This window comes from Podarcis vaucheri, assembly GCF_965113315.1.
Source record: "Podarcis vaucheri genome assembly, chromosome: 15".
NCBI lineage: Eukaryota > Metazoa > Chordata > Lepidosauria > Squamata > Lacertidae > Podarcis > Podarcis vaucheri.
The window spans coordinates 8,149,646-8,168,377 of NC_138753.1; the positions used below are offsets into that span (position 1 = coordinate 8,149,646).

The following is an 18,732-nucleotide window of genomic DNA, read 5'->3' on the forward strand; positions in this document are numbered from 1 at the left end:
ATAACAGGAGCCTACCCTGACAGCGGTGGGAGGGATTGCACTCGTTGGCAGTTAACTCTGCTCATTTCAGAGCCCAGGACACGCTAGGAGGAGAAACGGGGAAACAAAGAGGACTACTTACAGCAATTCCATGCCCAAAGCCGGAGCCAGGCTGGGGGCTGGCAGCACTTATGTAGTTACCAACACCGGAGTCTTGACTGGCTGTACCGTAGAGGTCTGCAACGGGACCCGGGCTGTTCGCCCCTGGGAATCCTCCGGGCCGGGCTGGGTTGGAGCCTGCCGGGGAAGCGGGTGCGCCAAAATTCGGTTGAGCACTGTAGCTATTCAAGACTGGTGTGCAGAGAATAAAGCTGGGTATGAGGCCAGAAGCCGAGCATGCACAGTTATTACAAAGCCAAACACTAAAAAAAGAAAAGAAAACAGCCTAGGTCCAACTTCTAACACTTAACCAAGGCCATGCGATAGGAGAGCAAGTACTCAATAATAGTCAGCCCATACTACTAAGAAGCTTGGAGCTCCAAATATATAGAAATATGTATAAAGAGAGAAGGAAAAAAAAAAAAACCATTCAACACACTACTGCAACCAGAGACGGTAGGTGCTCAGTTTCACCAAATTATCACAAAAATATATATTTTTCAACATCTGATTTGATGCTCATGCAGTAGTAAAACGAGTTTTCTAGATCTGGGCACGTCGAGACAGCATTCACATCCCATGCAAACTACAAAGGAACTAGTTTTAGACTACACATTGTGTTAATATTGATATTAAATGTTGATAAGCAAAGAAAGAAAACCGTTTTTTGGATCCACTGAAAACTTTCAGATGAAATATATGTCCTGTCCACCCACCCACTTTTTAGCTCTCAAGGTACATGAAGATTGGGAGGTTTGAAATGCTTTTCTTTAAAACAAACAAACAAACAAACAAACAAACAAACAAACAAACAAATGATATGCAATGGAACATTTGGGGTGTTTTAGGTACCAGAGGAGGGTTGGTTTCCCTTTCCTCCTCCCCTAATAATAAGTGTCTGTCTCCATCTCCAAAACTATTATTTGGGCACTACCGGAATGCACAAAGAAATGAGTAGCTAGAAGCAGAAACAATCCTATAATCTTAATTATTTCCAGAGAGGGAAGTAGGGAGGAAAAAAATGTAAATAGTAATAGGGAAGTCAGCTCCTTTAGCTGAAAGCACGATGCATCTCTTTTTGTCAACTATTTGGTAGAAAAAGTGAAATTAGCAGATTTGGTGGAGGAGGAAGACCGAACCATAAGTAGTATGCTACAAAGAGAGAAAACTGCCAGCTTTATGCTTTGAGACCATCCACTTGCCTTCATGACTATATCAAGGCAAGCAGTGCTATTTCTTGAGCTGATCATTCTTGACCTTTTAAAACCTATTGCTTAATTATACTGAACAAGATGCTCTCAAATAGCTCCGACTATAATGCAAACCTAGAAAATGATGTTCCAGGAACGCTGTTATTAAATAAACCTTTGCTGTTATTGGTCTATTTGCATTGTCTAGAGATGTTTGATATGTAAAATAATTGGTGGAAGTATCTGAAAAATGCTTTTAAAGAAAAAAAAGAGAAAGAAGCAGGATTAAATAGCAAAAAGACACAGGGCCTGCCCTCTCTGACAACAAACTACAGAGCACCGTTCCCTCTATACATCTAGGCAGAGTGAAATGGGAGGTTGCAAAGCCTTGACCATCGCTTTGAATCTTTCAGCCCACCAAAGATGCAAGCTTGTAAGTTTCCCCAGAGGTCAAAATGCCATGTTGCCTGGAGGTATAGTTGGGAATCCTGCCTCCCCTTTCCCAAGCTGGGAGAAAAAAACTATCTGGGAGTAATATGCCCCATGGCATTTCACATTAGTTTTCTTTCTGCATCTTGCTAGATTCCACACTTTTGAGGAAAACAGCTGTTTGTCTATTTACAGAAAACTCCACAACATTTCCTGGAAAAAAGGGGCTTCCCCCAAAGCCTCACACACCAAAAGGGAATCTTTCCACCTCTAACGAACACCCATACTTAAAAAATAGATAAATTGAAAAACAAATCTGGTACATCTTGAGCAACACAGATCTGCAAAGTCCTAAAATAAAGGCTAGCTGTAAATGTGCAGCCCCTCCCGTAGCAAAATATTATAAGTATTAACCTGGCAGAGATAAAATGGGGTCTGTGTGCATGCAGAGAATGCATGAAGCAGTATCCCTAGTGTTTGGCAGGGGGACAGGTGACCACAATCAGCACTGAGGCTGGGGAGAAAGATCTAGGAAAGTAACTGCATTGTGCTGGACTGAAATGGCAAAACAACGTACTTAAAAAAATATTAAAGATTAAATGTCAAGCTAACATTTGGCGTTCTCACTCATGGAGAAAAACATCCAGCTGAGATATTCAGAGGCCCTTTATTAACTTGCTAGAGCAGACTTTTCTTTTCCAGTTCAGTAAAGTGGATACAGGCCTTGCTGACAGCTCACCAGAAAGCCTCCGTTACCCAGGCAAATAAATGCTTAGGCTTCTGAAGTGAGTGATGCAGAGCCTCCACATGGAAGTGGCTTTAAATCACGCCAGATGGAGGCTGCCTTAGTGTGAGCCAGAGGTGGCTGTCCTGGTAAGGTGAGGAGTCCTGGTAGGATGGGTGCATCCAAGGGAAGCTCAAAATGGCCACCATGCAGACATGGGCAGGTAATAGGACGCCCTGTGTGAGGCCAGTGGACGCCTTCCTTACAGCCTTCGCGGTGCCGACTTAAGCTGGGCTTGGGGAAGGAGATAAGAGGGCTCTGGCAAGGTCCCAGAGTGCTCCTACCTTCCCAAAGCCCAGTCAGCGCTTGCCTGGCTTTGGGAAGGAGGACGCTAGGACCCTGCCAGAGCCCTCCTACCTCCTTCCTGAAGCCGGCCAAGCGCTTGCCTGGCTTTGAGAAGGCGCCCTCCTTGGCTTGCATGCCTTGTGTGGCTGCAATGCTCACACTGCACTAAAACCGCCTCTGATATAGAGGTCATTGCTGGGGAGCTGCCCAGATAGCAAAGGGATCTCCTTATTTCAATGTGTTTACAAAGAAGCACAGGGAACTTGAAGAGATATAATAATTTTTAGTTGTCTCAGGATTGTGCACCAAAGGAGCTGCCATGTGTTTGGGAAGAGGAAACTGATGGAAGAGATGGTTCTGCCTTGAGCAAGATGGCTCCCTGACCGCTTCTAACTGTGTTCCTGGTTGCCCACGGTTATCTCCATTGCTCCTTTTTGTGTCTGTTTCCTGCTGGCTCAGGATTCATGGCTAGATACCAAAATGAGTGCATTTCTGAAAAACGGATGCAAAGCTAATATACAGACAGCATTCTCAATAGATAAAAGACAAGCCCCTCCATCTCCACTCAGGTATAAGTAAACCTGTCTGTGGGGGCCCAAAGCGCTGAGGGAGTATTGACACACCAGTCAACTGATCTGTCAGATTTGGCAGCCTGATCATCTATTCTTTAATGGTGGTCCAATACTGTAAAAGTATTGCGAAGTAGGAGGTTTCAAGGACTGTTTTTGTCTCAACTGCTTGAATAAATATTCCAGGAATGCCTGATTTATTTTATGATGCTTCCTTTCTTAGCAACGATAGGAAGAAGGGCTTCTTACTCCCTTTCCCTATAGTGGTTAAGATTCCATAATGATGATGGTGGAGGAAAAGAAGAAAACAGCTGCTGTTGGAGGGAACACTGCTTACCTAGCACTATTGCATTTTAAAAGGGAGCTTTGGCTTTTAAACTGTACTGTACTTTGCTTTCTTTCTGTTTTCATTTTCATGCAGTTTTGCAACTGAAGGCCCACCCTCCAGTTCTAGGATACAATCCAAATAGAATACCAAGGCTGAAATCTTAAAACTGGGGAGGGGAAGGTGGTGGGGGCCAAAGGCAGCTTATATACCTCATCCAACAACCTGTTGGGCTCTTGCCAGCAGGGAAGGAATGAGGGTGCAGGTTCACTCTTGCTCGCCTATGTCCTTGGCTAGGGTTTTAAACATTTGTTTAAATCAGTGATTTTCAACCAGGATGCTGTGGCTCCCTGGGGTAACTTGAGTGATGGTTAGAGGTGCCACGGGCAACACAGGCCTCTGACCCTCTTTCCTTCCCTCCCTCCTCTGATGCCCTCTCACGTCTCTGCCTCCCAAAGGCTTGCACAGCTGTTTATTGCAGCAGCCCTGGCTATAAACTCTGCAGGTGAATGGTGCCATGGGGGGGCTGTTTTGGGGGTGGGGGCAGCTCAGAGACCGGGGGCGGCAACAGCAGCTGCTCAGAGGACTCCCAAGTAGAGAGGGGAGAGGAGAGGAGGCTGAGGGAACCCTCCACAAGGGTGTTCAAAAAAGGATGAGAGGCTGCCAACTCTGCAGTCAGGGGATGACATAAATGGGTTCCTCAGCCCAACAGGGGTGCCACAGAAAGAATGTAGTCGGTTAAGGGAGCCATGGATTCAAAACCTCAAAATCAGAGGTTGAAGACCTCTAATTTAAATTATTTCCCTAGCATTGTTTCCATTGTTGGGATTTAATCTTCAGTTTGGGGTGTTTCAGAGGACTGGGAAGGCTTTCCACTCTCAGAAGCTTCCTAAAGTTCATAGGAATCCTGCCTGGGACCAAAAGATTTTAGGACCTGTGAACTGTTTGCATTTATAGATGCCTTGCCAGGTATCCTAACAAAATTAGATTTTAATAATAATAATAATAATAATAGTAGTAGTAGTAATAAATATCAGCCTTGTTTCCCTATAACAGTGATCTAATGATTATTGCTTTTGTTGTCATCATAAAAGTTAATGCTTTAAAAATTATTGACTGTTGTGTGACAGTTAACCAAATCTTCTCTGATCAGTCAAACGTTCAACACTACTCAGGGGGAAGGGGGTGTTGCATCATCCACCCATCCCCAGGGTGAGCCTGAATACAGTGCACCAAGCCCACAGGGCCATGTCAACAGTTTAGCCTCAACTGATTGCACACCAGTAGAGATGTACAACTGCACACAAGGCCAAGTTGCTTGGAGCAGTATTTTTTCCTTCTCCAAAATGACATCCACTGCCTGCACTCCTACCTAGGGAGAGCATTTAACTGGTCTCTGCTGTGCTAGTGGAAAGAGCCAAGTAAGCTCACTCTGCCAGGGGAATTCTGGAAGATATCGATAGGGGGAAATGTCCTTCTTAATGGGAACAACAACTGCAAAACAGACAATTTGCAAGAAAGTGTGAGCAAACTTATCAGATTCCAGAGGTTTGGGACTTTTTCTCAGTGTTCTGCCCAACTCTCTGCCCAACAATTTGGGGGCTAATTGTTTTAGACTGCAGGAACTTAGGGAACAGGAGCAAGCCCCCGCAGTGCCCCCACACCTTCAGGGACACTTGCCCCCTCCAAGTAGCCTTGCAACCAACCACCAGAACATATTGAAATGTATCTTTTCACAGTTGTTAAACACACACACATATGAATGATACTGTTTGTACATTCAGGATTTGCTTGTGAAGTCTGAACAAAGACTGTTGACTATACAAAGTCAAGGGTAATTTCCCATTGTTTGAACATCGTTTTGATAGTTCGCTGTGATCGCAGAATTGACTACAGGAGAAATGCAAAGCATAAAAAGCACGCCCACTGGGACATTATCTTGCAAATACACTAGAGGAGTAGAAGATGTCTCGGCTCCTTTTTTGTTCATGACCTACAAAACAGCGAGTTGCAAAAACTTCAGAGGAGCATTTGGAAAAGCTGTTACAGAGCTGGCAGTCTGCAGTAGACCCAGCACATTAGAGAAGACAGGTCTTGGAACTGCCACAGAGAAAAAGCACCTTGCAGAGACTGGCTTTTAATCAGAATATATTGCTGTAATATACTTTTCCAATACAAGCATCCTTGTAAGACTTAAAAAATACTGCAAGTTAGACGTGAAGTATCAAAAAGGAAGGGAGTAGTCATCTGATCATGTATTTCAGAAACAAATCTTAAATAAGCATGGGAGGTGATGGGAAAATCAGAGAACACGCCAAATCTAAAAGCTTAAAAACCTATTTGAAGTGCCAGAGAGAATGTATAACTTGCAGGGTGTAATTTTTTAGCTCAAACTTTCTTATTTAGACTGGACAACAAAAAGTGGGAACCTGCTGCTGTTTTGTTCAGAAGAACACTGAAAATAAAATTAAGGAGTTTTGAAACCAGGCCGAGGGGGGAGGCAGCGGCACAAAGAGAGGTGCGAAAGAGAGATGTGAGAAACGGGTGCAATGGCCTTGATCTGAAGAGGCTGACTGCCTGGGGTCTTTGGGTGTCTGGTGGGGTTCTTTGAGGACTGGATCTGCACAAACCTGTCCCTTGGGATCACTTGGAATTCCAGTGTGCAGCCTTCTCACACTGCTTCTACCCCTGGAAGATTCTTGCCAGATGTCAGGGTCCAGGCTTGGGTTGATGTTTTGAGGGCTGTGGCTATCTGGGCTTGGGGTCTCTAGGTGTGCAACTTGAAGGGAGAGCTAGTCTTGGAGTGAGAAGACCATGTTTCTTTAAACAGACATCTCTTTTTTCCCTGAGTGGTGGGCAGACTTCTTTTTGTACTTTGTCTTCACTAACACTGTCTGGGGGATCTCCAAACAACTCTCTGCCTGAGGAGGACACCCTTTGCCAGACTGGCCTTAGATCTGGTGTTGGCTCCCCAGGTCTGGAGCCAGGGATTGGTTTCCTCTTGCCACTACATTATTCATTTACACAGCATATATATATTTTGTATTTATATACAGCCCTTTAACCAAAAAGGCTCTGAGCAGCTTACAAAAAGCATCTCGCAATCTGAAAAAAGGCATCACATGAGTTAAAAGGAACGGGAGGGAGGATGGAAAAGCAAGTTGATGCTTTGCTAGTGTGATTTTATAAATATGAAACAAATAAAACTAGATACATTTTTTTAAAATTCATGCCTTGTTGTATGCATCTGTTATCTTGGGAAACCTGGAATGTATTCATATGTAATATGTGTTTAATATTATACATATAATTATGCATATAATATGTGGCAATTATCTGTAGTTTAAGCAGAACCAGTAAAAAATAAGTTGCTTCCCTTCAGGACTGAGGCTGGAATGAGAAAAAAAAGTGTGTTGATAATCAACACTGTGATTTTCAGAAAATTCCATCCCTAAAGTTGACCCTTATGAGTTTAGTTTATGGGTTCTATTTTCAATGCTGGGCAGAAGATGCTGTAGTGAGCAGTCTGGGGTGGGAGGCAGGAAAGAATAAAAAGGAATACTCTTCTACAGATGGATGGTGATTGCACAATGTTTTCTCTTCATCCTCTTAATTTTCAGGTTGCCCAGTATCTTGTGCAAATGAGCAATTTGAGCAGTAAAATCCTTGCCATTCAACTTGAGATGAAAACATGATCTCCGCACTGAAAAGCTATGGAATAAGTCAATTCCATTTCGCGGTCATGAAGTTTTATGAAGTACAGGGCAAAGCAATATTTTTGAAACAAGTAAAAACAAAAATGCACAAACAAAAAGTGATGGATTACTATTTTGGGCTCTTTTTAAATTGGGGTCATGCAGGTTGATGACTGCAATGGGAGGGGGAATATAGTGGTAAAAGCAGCTGTAATCTCCAGGTTTATTGGACAGTGGATCTAACCTTCCTGTCAACGCCAGCCTGCAGCTCCCAAATGAGTCTCTGGTGAGAAACTAATAAAGTAGTAAAAGTCTGTTTCCCACCTTCCCCTTCAGAAAACAGAACTGGGCCACAAACAGGAATGAGTGTGGGAAGCTCTAATGCCACATTGTGTGCCCATTAACCTAGATTACACACAGAGGTCCAGCAAGTTCACATTCAATTAGGAGCTAAAAATAATGACATGGACTCGCAATCATGCACTTCACGTCACAGACTCAGTTCCTCCGGCTGCTTAATAGAGAGAACAAGATGAGTGTGAGTCAGCAATAATGCATTGTTCAAAAGCAAACTAGGGGAAAAAGCCCTACAACCTAAAACGCAGCCCCGGGGGGGGGGGCACATTAGAGAAAGCGATGTATCCAAGCAATGGAAAACAACAGCATCACGCTGATCGAGTCTCCGATGACCAATTTTGTCCAGTTGGGCTACCATAATTTAAAACAAGAGGTGGGAAGAAATAGGATTGAGAGGATCAAAGCAGAAATGGAATGTTTTAAGATGTAAGTGAAGGGGAGAAACTGAAGGAATAGCTTTTTTGCTGAACCCAGAGAAAAGAAGATTGGGAGCGGGGCTGGTAAATATTGGGACTGCCATAAAGAGAGAACTATTCCCAGAATCATTTAAGGCCATTTTGCACATTAAACCAAGACAAACCTGAGTCTGGCACTGTGAGCTTTTAACTACAGACCACAGCCAGTCGCCATACCTGAATAGTACATGTGTTTGCTTCACTTGCACATTACATTTTTTGATGTGCACCTAAAACAAATAGCAGGTAGAGTAGCCCTAAGAAATGGCAAGAGATTTAGCTTGCAGAAATCTAAGATACCACCTTCCACATTGCAGGGAAAACAGAGACCACTCACTTAACAGGTTTGTTTAAGCAAGCTAGCAAAACAACCAGCAGGCTGAATGAAATGATTCTGGATGAGCTGGTGACTACCCTATTATTTCAGGGAGTGCTAAAAGGTGCTCAGGAGACTGTCAGTAAAGGAACGCTGTGACACCCCTGCTCCATCTTTTTTACTGCAAGCTCTTTTTTATGTATCTATAAAAATATCTGTAACTCGTGTTTTCTCCAAGGAGCTGCAGGTGGCATCTATCATCCTGTCTCATTTCTACCCCTGTAAGGCAGCATAGCCTGAGGTGGTGACTGGCCTAAGGTCACCCAGTGAGGCCCATGGCTCAGTTGGGGGCAAGTGGAACCTGAGTCCCCAGTCTTTATCCAACATTACAACACACTGAGCCCTGGTTTTCAAAAACGGGAAAATTATCACCCAAAGGGCAAATAAGTAAAAGAGCTCAAGTGGGGGAGAGCTTTGGAGAAGGGAGTACAGAAGGCAGAGCTGATGCCAAGACAAGCGCTTTTTTCTGGGAGTACTCAAGGCTTCGCAGTACTACTGACACCTTTTTTTCTAGAAGAAAAGCACTGGCACCAAGAAAACTCACTCTGTTCTTCCTCACCAGGCACATATTGAATCCAAGTTCTAATCCCTCCTTTTCTTTTCTTCTGAGACAGGAGGAAGTTAGGTGGGTATGAAACAAGACTGAGACATATGAAAAGTTACTCTTCCCACAGCACACTGAAGGTGCCACATGTTGCTGTGGATTGTGACGGTTCACTGCAGTATCAAATTTGGCTGGGGAGGGAGGGGTCTCATGCTACTACTAATGTTATTATTTATACCCCGCCCGTCTGGCTGGGTTGCCCCAGCCACTCTGGGCGGCTTCCAACACATATAAAAACATAATATAACATCAAACATTTAAAAAACATTTTTAAAAAGGTCCTTGCTAAAGAATGTGGCATTTAATATAAATCCCTCCTGCTTTTCTCTGCTGGATCTCATCTCCTTCATATTCAGCATCCTCCTTCTCTGAGGACTTCATTTCCAAACTTCATTAGGGACATAACTGTTTCAATATATGTGTTAAAAATTCACACACTTCTGCACCCTAAACCTATACATTCCTACCTATAGATTTTAAGCATTATTTCTGTAGCATCTCTTCGGTAAAACAATGTGCAACGTAACATGTACACACACAGGTCTCGCCTTCTGAACAGGATTCATTCCCAGAAAATATATTTTCTGGCGAGTATTCACAAAACGAGCTGATCATATCCATTATTTCCTGTGGGAACATGTCTAATGCATGCTTTCTCCCTTCATGCTTTCTGCCTGCAGCCAATCAGCAAAAGCCAAAGAAGGAATAACTGATTTGTCCAATCTTTCCTGCTTTCTGATTTGTCCGATATCTCACCCTTCCTCTGTGGTTTCCACTGAAAATGGCTGTTGCGGACCAGCAAAACACAGCTGAGTAAGGAAGTGGGCAAACTTTGGCTGTTCAGATATCTGAATCAGCCATTGTGGTGATATAATGAAAAGAATACAGGCAGAATTCTACCTGATGGCTCACCAGGACATAATGCAATTAAATACCTTTAAACATAAAAGGCTACCTGCATGTACATTCTGGCTGTTCTGCAATGATCCCTGGAGCCCCCTCACTGTTCAAAGCACTTTTGCATGCTCACTTAGAATAGTAGAATTGTAGAGTTGGAAGGGACTCCAGGGATCATATAGTCCAACCCCCTTCAATGCAGGAATATGCAACTTTCCTGTATGGGGATAAAACTGTGACCTTGGCATTATCAGTACCAAACTCTAATCAACTGAGCTATCCAAAATACCAGGCAAACTAGTCCCACCATTTGTTTTGATCCTGGCTTGAGTGTTCCTACTTTCTGATTTTAAACTATTGTATCTAAAATAGTTTTAGGTGCGCCTCAATGCTGGCCAATTTTTAATTCATGATTTGATGAATTAACATATGCAAATGGGAAACAGGACTTTCTCTCCTGAGACAAAGGGGAATCTACTATTCTGCTTACTGCATGATTTGGAAGCAAGGTGAGGAGCTTAAATGGTGAAATCTTAAAGCACCTCCCCCAATTTGGTGCCCTCCATATGTTTTTGACTACGACTCCCATCAGCCGCAGGCCCCATGACTGTGCTGACTGGGGCTGTAGTCAAAAACATACGGAGGGCACCAGGTTGGGGAAGGCTGCCTTAAGGGGTGCTTGTGTGGCGAGAGCCCAGAGCATGATTTTGCTGGCACTACTGACAAGTGAGAGCTAAGGCTGGCTTATCAGGCACTTTGTCCTATGAACTGGCATGTTAACACAAAGCCTGCACACAAATTACTCCAGTTCTGGACAAGAAAGGTCACCACTGAAAGATAAACTCTCTTTGATAAAATGGGGAGGAATTTCCAGCCATGATTCATTATGACATCTGCCTTAGCATATGGCGCATTATACTGAGGTGGATTCACAAAGTGAGGAGGAAATGACGGCTTCCTATTTTCAAGGCAAAAGCACTTCAGCAATTTTACAAAAATTCAACCCCATGTACAGGTATTTAGGCCATCTAGTTACGTAGGATTTTCCAAGGTGGGGAGGGGAGAGATGATGGCTGACTCATTCAAGTGGTGAACTCTATGTAAGTATATATTTAGAAGCCACCACATGCCTATGAGCAACAGCAAGACATTCCTCCTCTTATTTAAACATTAAGACCAGCAGGAACTCTTTCAACACATAATGTAAACCAAGGTTTCATTGCGAGAGTTCATTCTAGGTGGAATGCAGAATTTGCGAATCTGCATTTGGTGATGATTCAAAAACAGGTGTGAAGGGGCCCTGAGAAGACTGTCTGTTTCAAGAAAGAGTGTGCTAAAAATCTAAGTCATAGATACATTTGTGGAATCCTTGTAGAAAACAATGAGCAGGTTTCGACATAACACTAAGTTGTAATTTAGTGAGCCTGACTTGGTCTGCTCTCCCCTCTCTTCCTGTTATAGTCACAAAGAACAAATCAAAAGCATTTTCAACTAACCATTGTTTATTGTTTCATCCAAACCAGGATTTTCATTTAATTTCAACAATGGTTTTATCCAAACAAGTCAGGATCAGAAAACACAATTTGATCTTGGGTTGTTTGGAGAAACCATAGTTAAATCTAACAATAGTTCCCAGTTCAGTTGAAATGATAAACTACATGAAGCTTATGCAGCATAAGATAGGTGCACTGAAGAGGTATTTAGGATCAGATTGCTAATGAAAGAGCTCATCAAATGTCAGAAACAAATTTCTGGAAGAAGCAAAGTAAAAGATTCTCAGGAGGATGAAGCATCATTCATTCACAAGCGCACACACCTTATTCTAAGCATCTCTTTCAGGTCAAATACCTAGCTAAGAATAACTTTCAACAGAATATGCAGTTTGAAACCTTTTGCATCAAAATCTCTGGGGTTAAGAAGAATCTTGAAAAAATCAACACAAATTATTAGGGTCCTTTATTTAATCTTTAAAGAATACAGCTACATTTTGATTCACACCCATCTGAAGAGGGAATGCACTTTTTAAGCTCAAGACTTACTTCCAAGTAGACATGAATAAGATTGCCCTGCACATCTAATGAGCTACTTCACTCTCTGCTGTCATGCCTCTACAAAAGGTTTTGATTGACATTTGATCAGATCTGGAACAGCCCCTAAAAGAAAACTGTGCCCTTCACAACTGAAGCAAAGTCGACAAAAATTCTAGAACTGAGTAAAAGGATGGAGTGAAGTTTGATTGCCAACCATTAAGTGGCATACATAGCATGCAGATCTCTTTCTGTGCATCGCTAAATATGTGATGCTATTGCCATTTTCCTTTTCTTTTGCTTCCCCAAATGAATGAAATTCTATACAAACCTGGGCTTTTAAATTGATCCGGGCTGGGAAGGTGGTGGAGGGGGGAGTTACTCGCTGAAGCAGGGTGCTCGCTACGAAGAATCTGAGCCACCCGAGGCCCCATGGAAGCATAGTCCGCGTAGGATAATTGAGCCCGTTGGTCACCGGGCGGAGAATAGAAACCGTAATCGGGGATCCCTGGAGATACAGTGACTCTATCATTGTGGATACTGGATTGGTTCTTATTTTCAATATTAAATTGTACTTTATTATTATTTTTTTTACAGTTACAAATCACGGAAACAAGAGCAAAAATATATGTATGTAGGATTTTGAGGAGCGAGTGGACCACAGCTTGATCATGGGTCCTTACTCAGACTCATAGGTTCAGAGGCATTGAGGCTGGATTTTGTAGAAAAACAAAAAAACATAAACTCACCATCTGATGTACTATATATTCTTTTCCAAAACAGGCACAAGAACCGAAGTATGCAAACACAGAACCCCAAACTGATTAAAATGATAACCAATGCAATACATACTGAGAAGTGTAGAGAAAAGCCGAACCAAGCTGACCGGGCCTAACCTTGCAAAGCTACAGGGGTTCATCCACATGAAGTCCCTTTCCCCAAACTCATAAAAAGCAAAAAAAATCCCCAACCACCAGGTGCAATGTATACAAAGTGTGTGTGTGCGCATGTGCATAAGTATTTGTACCAAAGTATATCTATGTATTTATTGAGAAATGTTCCTTATTTGATCTTACCTGGATTTCCTGTTGTACTGGATCCTACAAGATCACTCCCGCCCCCACCTCCATTTTAGTACTGCATAGTGCAAGGTTTGGAGTTTGTGTTAATGCCCTGGCCATAACAACTGAACTCCACAGAGCCCCAGATAAGATGAGTGAGTCTCACACCATACAAAGCTATGGCTTTAATAAGGCAGTTTGTGGGTTTCAGTTGGTTTGGGTCCCAGTAGGAAGTAAACAGAAGCTGATTTCCATTAAACCTCGTCACAACCTTCAGATTGAGAACTAGCATAAGTAACAAAAATTAATTAATAGGCAAGTATCACAAAGAGTTGATCTACTCCACATTTAACCTAGCTAAGCAGGGGGAATCTCAAAAGAACTAAGAGCCATGCTCAATCAGGGCAATGGCCCGCCTTGTTCAGCATCCTCTTCTCCCAGTGGCCACCAGATGCTTCAACGGGGAGCCTGCAAGCAGGAGCTGAGTGCAGCAACACTCTCCCTTCCTGTGGTTTCCAGCAACTGGTATTCCAAAGTATACTATCTCCAAATAGTGGAGGCAGAGCATAGCCATCATGGCTAGTAGCCAAGTTTGACCAAAGCAGAGAGTGAACTCCACAGTTGGTTGGGATTTGGGATATTAAGCTTGTTCTTATTTCACATCATGGGCATCCTTTAAAGGACAGCAATTCTCAAATTGGTTGGTGCAAAAATGTCTGCATGCATTTTAACAAACCAGTCTACACATTTATTCTCCCAAGCCAAGTGGACTAGAGGTACATTTTAATATCTGTGTTGTAAGCCACTGGTAACAACAAAGAACGCCCCCCCCCCCAGCATCAGGAATTGCCACATTCATAATTGCCTTCCAGCAAAAGGCAAGAGCAGGTCTGAACTTGCAAGACAGAAAAGATGAACTTAAATAAAACAGAAAGGAAGATTTATTTATTTATTTATTACTTTCAGCATCAACTGTATCACCAAAATAGATCACTCCATTATGAAAACAGAGCCTCCAGATGGTGAATTCAGGAAAGAATTGAACAGGGAAAAATAAATAACTCTCAGGAAATTACCTTTCTGCTCCAAACTTCCATGAATCTTTGCAGAGTTTTGTGATAGTTTCTTTCTCATTAGATCGTAGCACAAAGCACCTGTATTACTAAGTTTCTTTCTTTTTTGAGGTTTGACCAGTACTCTTAAATATCTGCTGCAAAGCAGCCACTTGCCTTGTGCCTTTGTAACTTGTGAAGGGTCAGATAGCTACCTGTTTAGGTCCCAAAGACATGTATCGCAGATCTCCCAAAAGCCAGACAGAACGATACACGTTGACTCTCTTCTGTTTCTCAACACACATCTTAAGAATGCACACCGAGAAAAATGAGAGGGGAAGTGATTCCCCCCACAAGGACATTCAAAGCAGAACTCTAATTTCTATGCCAACTAATTCCCCTTGGTGTGGTGTTCCTTGCAGGACTGACAAACCCTGGGCTTCCAACTCTTTCTCTTTCCAAGTGCATCAGCCATTGGGAAGTGACCCCAAATCTGTTTGTAGGCCATTTTCTGCAGGATCGTGCAACATGGGGAATTTCTGCCCAAGTGGATGTAAATAATTGGTCTCTATTGAGGGCCTTGGCCTCTAGAGGACACTTAACAACTGTGTGTTCCGACTTTAGCGCAGAATGATGGCAGCGTGTGTAAACGCTCCTTTATTAAGGATGCTTTCCAGAAGAACAGCTGTACAAACACTGCCTGAGATTCTGCTTCATCTTGCTATCCTTGCCTGGCTGTGGACCACAGTGCTGAGAAGTGAAGAGAACCCCAAAAGTCACTTCTGGAGGTCAAAGCAAAACTTCGGGAAGACTCAAAATGCTCTCAAGATTGAAAGGTCTCACTGACAGCAACCTGTCGACAGAGCTCCCTGTCTCTCTTTTTCTCTCCTCTCTTGCCATAAGCAGCCACACGCAATTTGGCAGCCGTTTGCACCATCAGTGTTTATGATAATAACCGTGCGTGCTTGAAAGCAGCAGGAAATTTTCAATATAACTATCATTAAGACAAAACACTTTAAATCAAAGCCATTACTGCTACTGAGAGTTAAAGCTCACAAGATTAGGCCGCTTTTTATCTTTATGAAAAATTCATAGAACAAGCTGCCAAACATCATTTTCCTGCTCGAGAGAGTAAATGATATAATAATATTTAATGCTGCCGATACAGATGAAAGTGGAGGCAGAAGCTGCGTGTAGTAATGTGTACATCAGGGAGACGCTGTCGAACAAGGAGCGCCGACACTCAGCACATGTAGCGCTGGGCATACAAGCCAACGGGAAACCTGCCGTTACCGTCTCCTACTTTTATACTTCAAAAACCAGCGGCTGTTCTTTGACGTTGCTTAGTTTGGGTTGCTAGTAGAGGTCCAACGTACAACGTTGGAGCTAAACGGGTCCAAAGCGTGCTTCAGAACTGTAAGGCTGGAAGGACCCAACAATAGGACATGCTCCCTGTGTGGGGCTTCCCTCAAGAGTGGCGGAGAAGCTGCAGGGAGCGCAGAATGCAGCTGCCAGGTTGTTGACTGGAGCACCGGGACGCACACACGTTCCACCTGTGCTGAGGGACCTGGACTGGCTGCCAGCTAGTGTCTGTGTCATGTTCAAAGTCTTGTTATTAACATATAAAGACTTGGACAACCCTAAGCCACATTATCCGAAAGACTTGTAAGGACACTTAGACAATTTGGAGGGAAATGGCTTGTGGCACCATACTCTACAGAATATCATAGGGTGGTGACCTAAAAACAAGTGTTCTCCACTGTTGCCTCTGCCTTATGGATTGCTCTTTCCTCTGCCAGACGTTGCCTCAGCCACTTTCTCTTGCCTAGAGTTTCCCTGACCCATAAGACTGGACCCTGTTTTTACTAGAATTGGTTTTATCTGTTTTTATTATACAGTTTCACTGTTTTTATGTTTTCAATTTTCAACATGGTTCAGAGATTTTAAATATTAAGTGGTTTAGAAATGCTTGTAAACAAGTAAAAACAGACAAGTGTGAAACGCCAAAATACTTTGGCAAAAAATGTCCCATTGTGCCTTCTGTGATTGACAAGGGTCAGGTATTGCCTTGAGCCCCGTGGCCAGCACCTAGCCCCCTGACTGGCTGGAAGAGGGAAATGCAGGCAGTTTGAGCCAAGCTACAACGCTGCAAACTGGCGTCTTCCTGGTCCTGGAAGCCAGGTGATACCAAAGATTCTGTGGCTCTCAAGATGTTGCTGGACTTCAACTCCCATGAGCCCCAACCAGCCTGGATAATGTTCAGCGGCTGATGGGAGTTGTAAGTCAGAGGTGGGAGCTGTTGTAGGTTTCCCATCCCTGGTGCAGGGTCAGTGCAGTGCATGGCTGCTTAAATCTCTAGTTCCTCAGCAGTGGTCATGATCGACCAGTGTGACTAAGTTGCTTTGCCAAGCAAGCCCTCAATAACTTTACCAAAGGTTTCCTTGTTGCAGACTCAGGAAGAAAGTGTCATAATTTCCCCTAACACCTGCTGCAAACATTCTAGCTGCACACCCCCAGGCGTTTCTACACATTACTCAATGGAAAGCCTTATTCTAAGACATCATGCAGGCACCATTTCTTACATTTTAAGGTGGGCTACACGACAGACAGACAGACAAGACTCGCCTGCCCAGGGGAGATAATACCACACTGTCAGACTTTACCCAAAGATGATCTGACTGATTTTCTTTTTTATCTGAATCTTTCTTTCTTCAATAGAACTCAGTGAGATTTATGTTGAGGTCCCAGTCAGTCTCCCATCCAGGCCCCAATGAGAGCCAGGTCTGCTTAGCTTCAGCAAGGCTGCTGCATCAGATGCCTTCAGATTTTAGGTCTAGTTGAAACTGGCATTTGGGATTCTGTTTGTGCAATCTGCCATGGGATTATAGACTGCCCAGTCATCATGCCAATTGTGCAGGTCACTCTCTAAAGCTTTAGCCAAGTGACCTGCAAAACTGGAATGCTGACTGGATCACAGGGCAGAAAGGCCTTTCTTAAGCAGATGGGGCTCAGTGTCTTTGAAAGCAAGTTATATAGGATGATATGCCACTAAGAGCACATTTATGTAAATTTGGTGGTGCTTTCAAATCTTAGAAAGTTGAGAACTGCTGCTGACCCGCTGACCACAAGAATTCGTCAACTTTAGAATGGATAAAAACATTGGGAGGATGCTTTGGAAACTCCTGCAATTTGGAAACTCCAATTGGATAATTGCAGTGATTCTTTCTGACCACAAATACTTTGAATTAGTTAACTGCAAGATGAAGAAAACCTAAACCAACAAACAATAAAAACCCTAATACAATAAACAATAAATCCCACGAGAACACTTTCCTCCCTGAAACATACTCAAGTTGAACCCTTACCTTGCTAAGCATCTATTGATGCCCATAGGCATTCGAAGAAATGGTAAAAGGGGTTCCCAGGTATCAGGAAAGTGCAATATCATGGGGCACTCTGTGTACCACTTTGCCACCTGAGCACACACTTAAAAATCTGCTCATCTCTGGGTTCTCTCTTTTTATAAATGTATGAGCTAAGCAGCAGCAGGGCAGGGCATTGAAACAACTTGAAGAAAACAGGGAACATTCTTCACCTTCAACAAAGGTGAGGAGCCCTTGACCACAAACTTGACATGAGCCAACAGTGTGACGCGGCAGCTAAAAAAGCCAATGCAATTCTGGGCTGCATCAATAGGAGTATAGCATCTAGATCAAGGGAAGTAATAGTGCCACTGTATTCTGCTCTGGTCAGACCCCACCTGGAGTACTGTGTCCAGTTCTGGGCACCACAGTTCAAGAAGGACACTGACAAACTGGAACGTGTCCAGAGGAGGGCAACCAAAATGGTCAAAGGCCTGGAAACAATGCCTTATGAGGAACGGCTAAGGGAGCTGGGCATGTTTAGCCTAGAGAAGAGGAGGTTAAGAGGTGATATGATAGCCATGTTCAAATATATAAAAGGATGTCATATAGAGGAGTCAGAAAGGTTGTTTTCTGCTGCTCCAGAGAAGCGGACATGGAGCAATGGATCCAAACTACAAGAAAGAAGATTCCACCTAAACATTAGGAAGAACTTCCTGACAGTAAGAGCTGTTCGACAGTGGAATTTGCTGCCAAGGAGTGTGGTGGAGTCTCCTTCTTTGGAGGTCTTTAAGCAGAGGCTTGACAACCATATGTCAGGAGTGCTCTGATGGTGTTTCCTGCTTGGCAGGGGGTTGGACTCGATGGCCCTTGTGGTCTCTTCCAACTCTATGATTCTATAGAGGGCTGTGTTCCTTTGGGGGTCAGCTGGGGGAGGGTGTTGAATGCTAGTGGTGGCAGAACCAAAGAGAGCAGTGGATGAAGCTAGATACAAAGTATGTGCATAGGGACCACTCATTTTCTCTTTCTATCACCCCTTCTCATCCCCTGCCTGATGGACAACCAGGGAGAGGCAGATCACTCTTGCCCGTGGTCTGCAGTGTCCCTTTCTTCTCCTTCTTTCATT

At 43.4% G+C, this 18,732-nt stretch overlaps 2 protein-coding genes across 43 annotated transcripts in view; one reads left to right on the plus strand and one right to left on the minus strand.

Moving 5' to 3' along the window:
• LOC309519979 (uncharacterized protein) overlaps positions 1–12,456 on the plus strand; it is a 70,040-nt gene extending 57,584 nt beyond the window's left edge. For all 3 annotated transcript variants that reach the window (XR_014214100.1, XR_014214102.1, XM_082201322.1), the window contains one exon: positions 7,341–12,456. Coding sequence is in view for 1 of the 3 variants with exons in the window: in XM_082201322.1 (XP_082057448.1) it covers positions 7,341–7,415 (75 nt within the window). In the remaining 2 variants the exon portion in view is untranslated. The remainder of the gene's footprint in view (positions 1–7,340) is intronic.
• Positions 1–18,732, minus strand: part of MSI2 (musashi RNA binding protein 2) — a 410,358-nt gene that overhangs the window by 13,515 nt on the left and 378,111 nt on the right. For 16 of the 40 annotated variants that reach the window (XM_082201257.1, XM_082201256.1, XM_082201255.1 and 13 more), the window contains 2 exons: positions 12,463–12,639; positions 122–330 (listed from right to left, as the gene is read on the minus strand). The exons of 3 other annotated variants lie outside the window; for them this stretch is intronic. In XM_082201257.1, coding sequence (XP_082057383.1) covers positions 122–330; positions 12,463–12,639 — 386 coding nt within the window. Of the gene's footprint in view, positions 1–121; positions 331–12,462; positions 12,640–18,732 lie in introns of those variants that run through there. 21 more of the 40 variants (XR_014214082.1, XR_014214083.1, XR_014214084.1 and 18 more) reach the window with 4 other exon arrangements.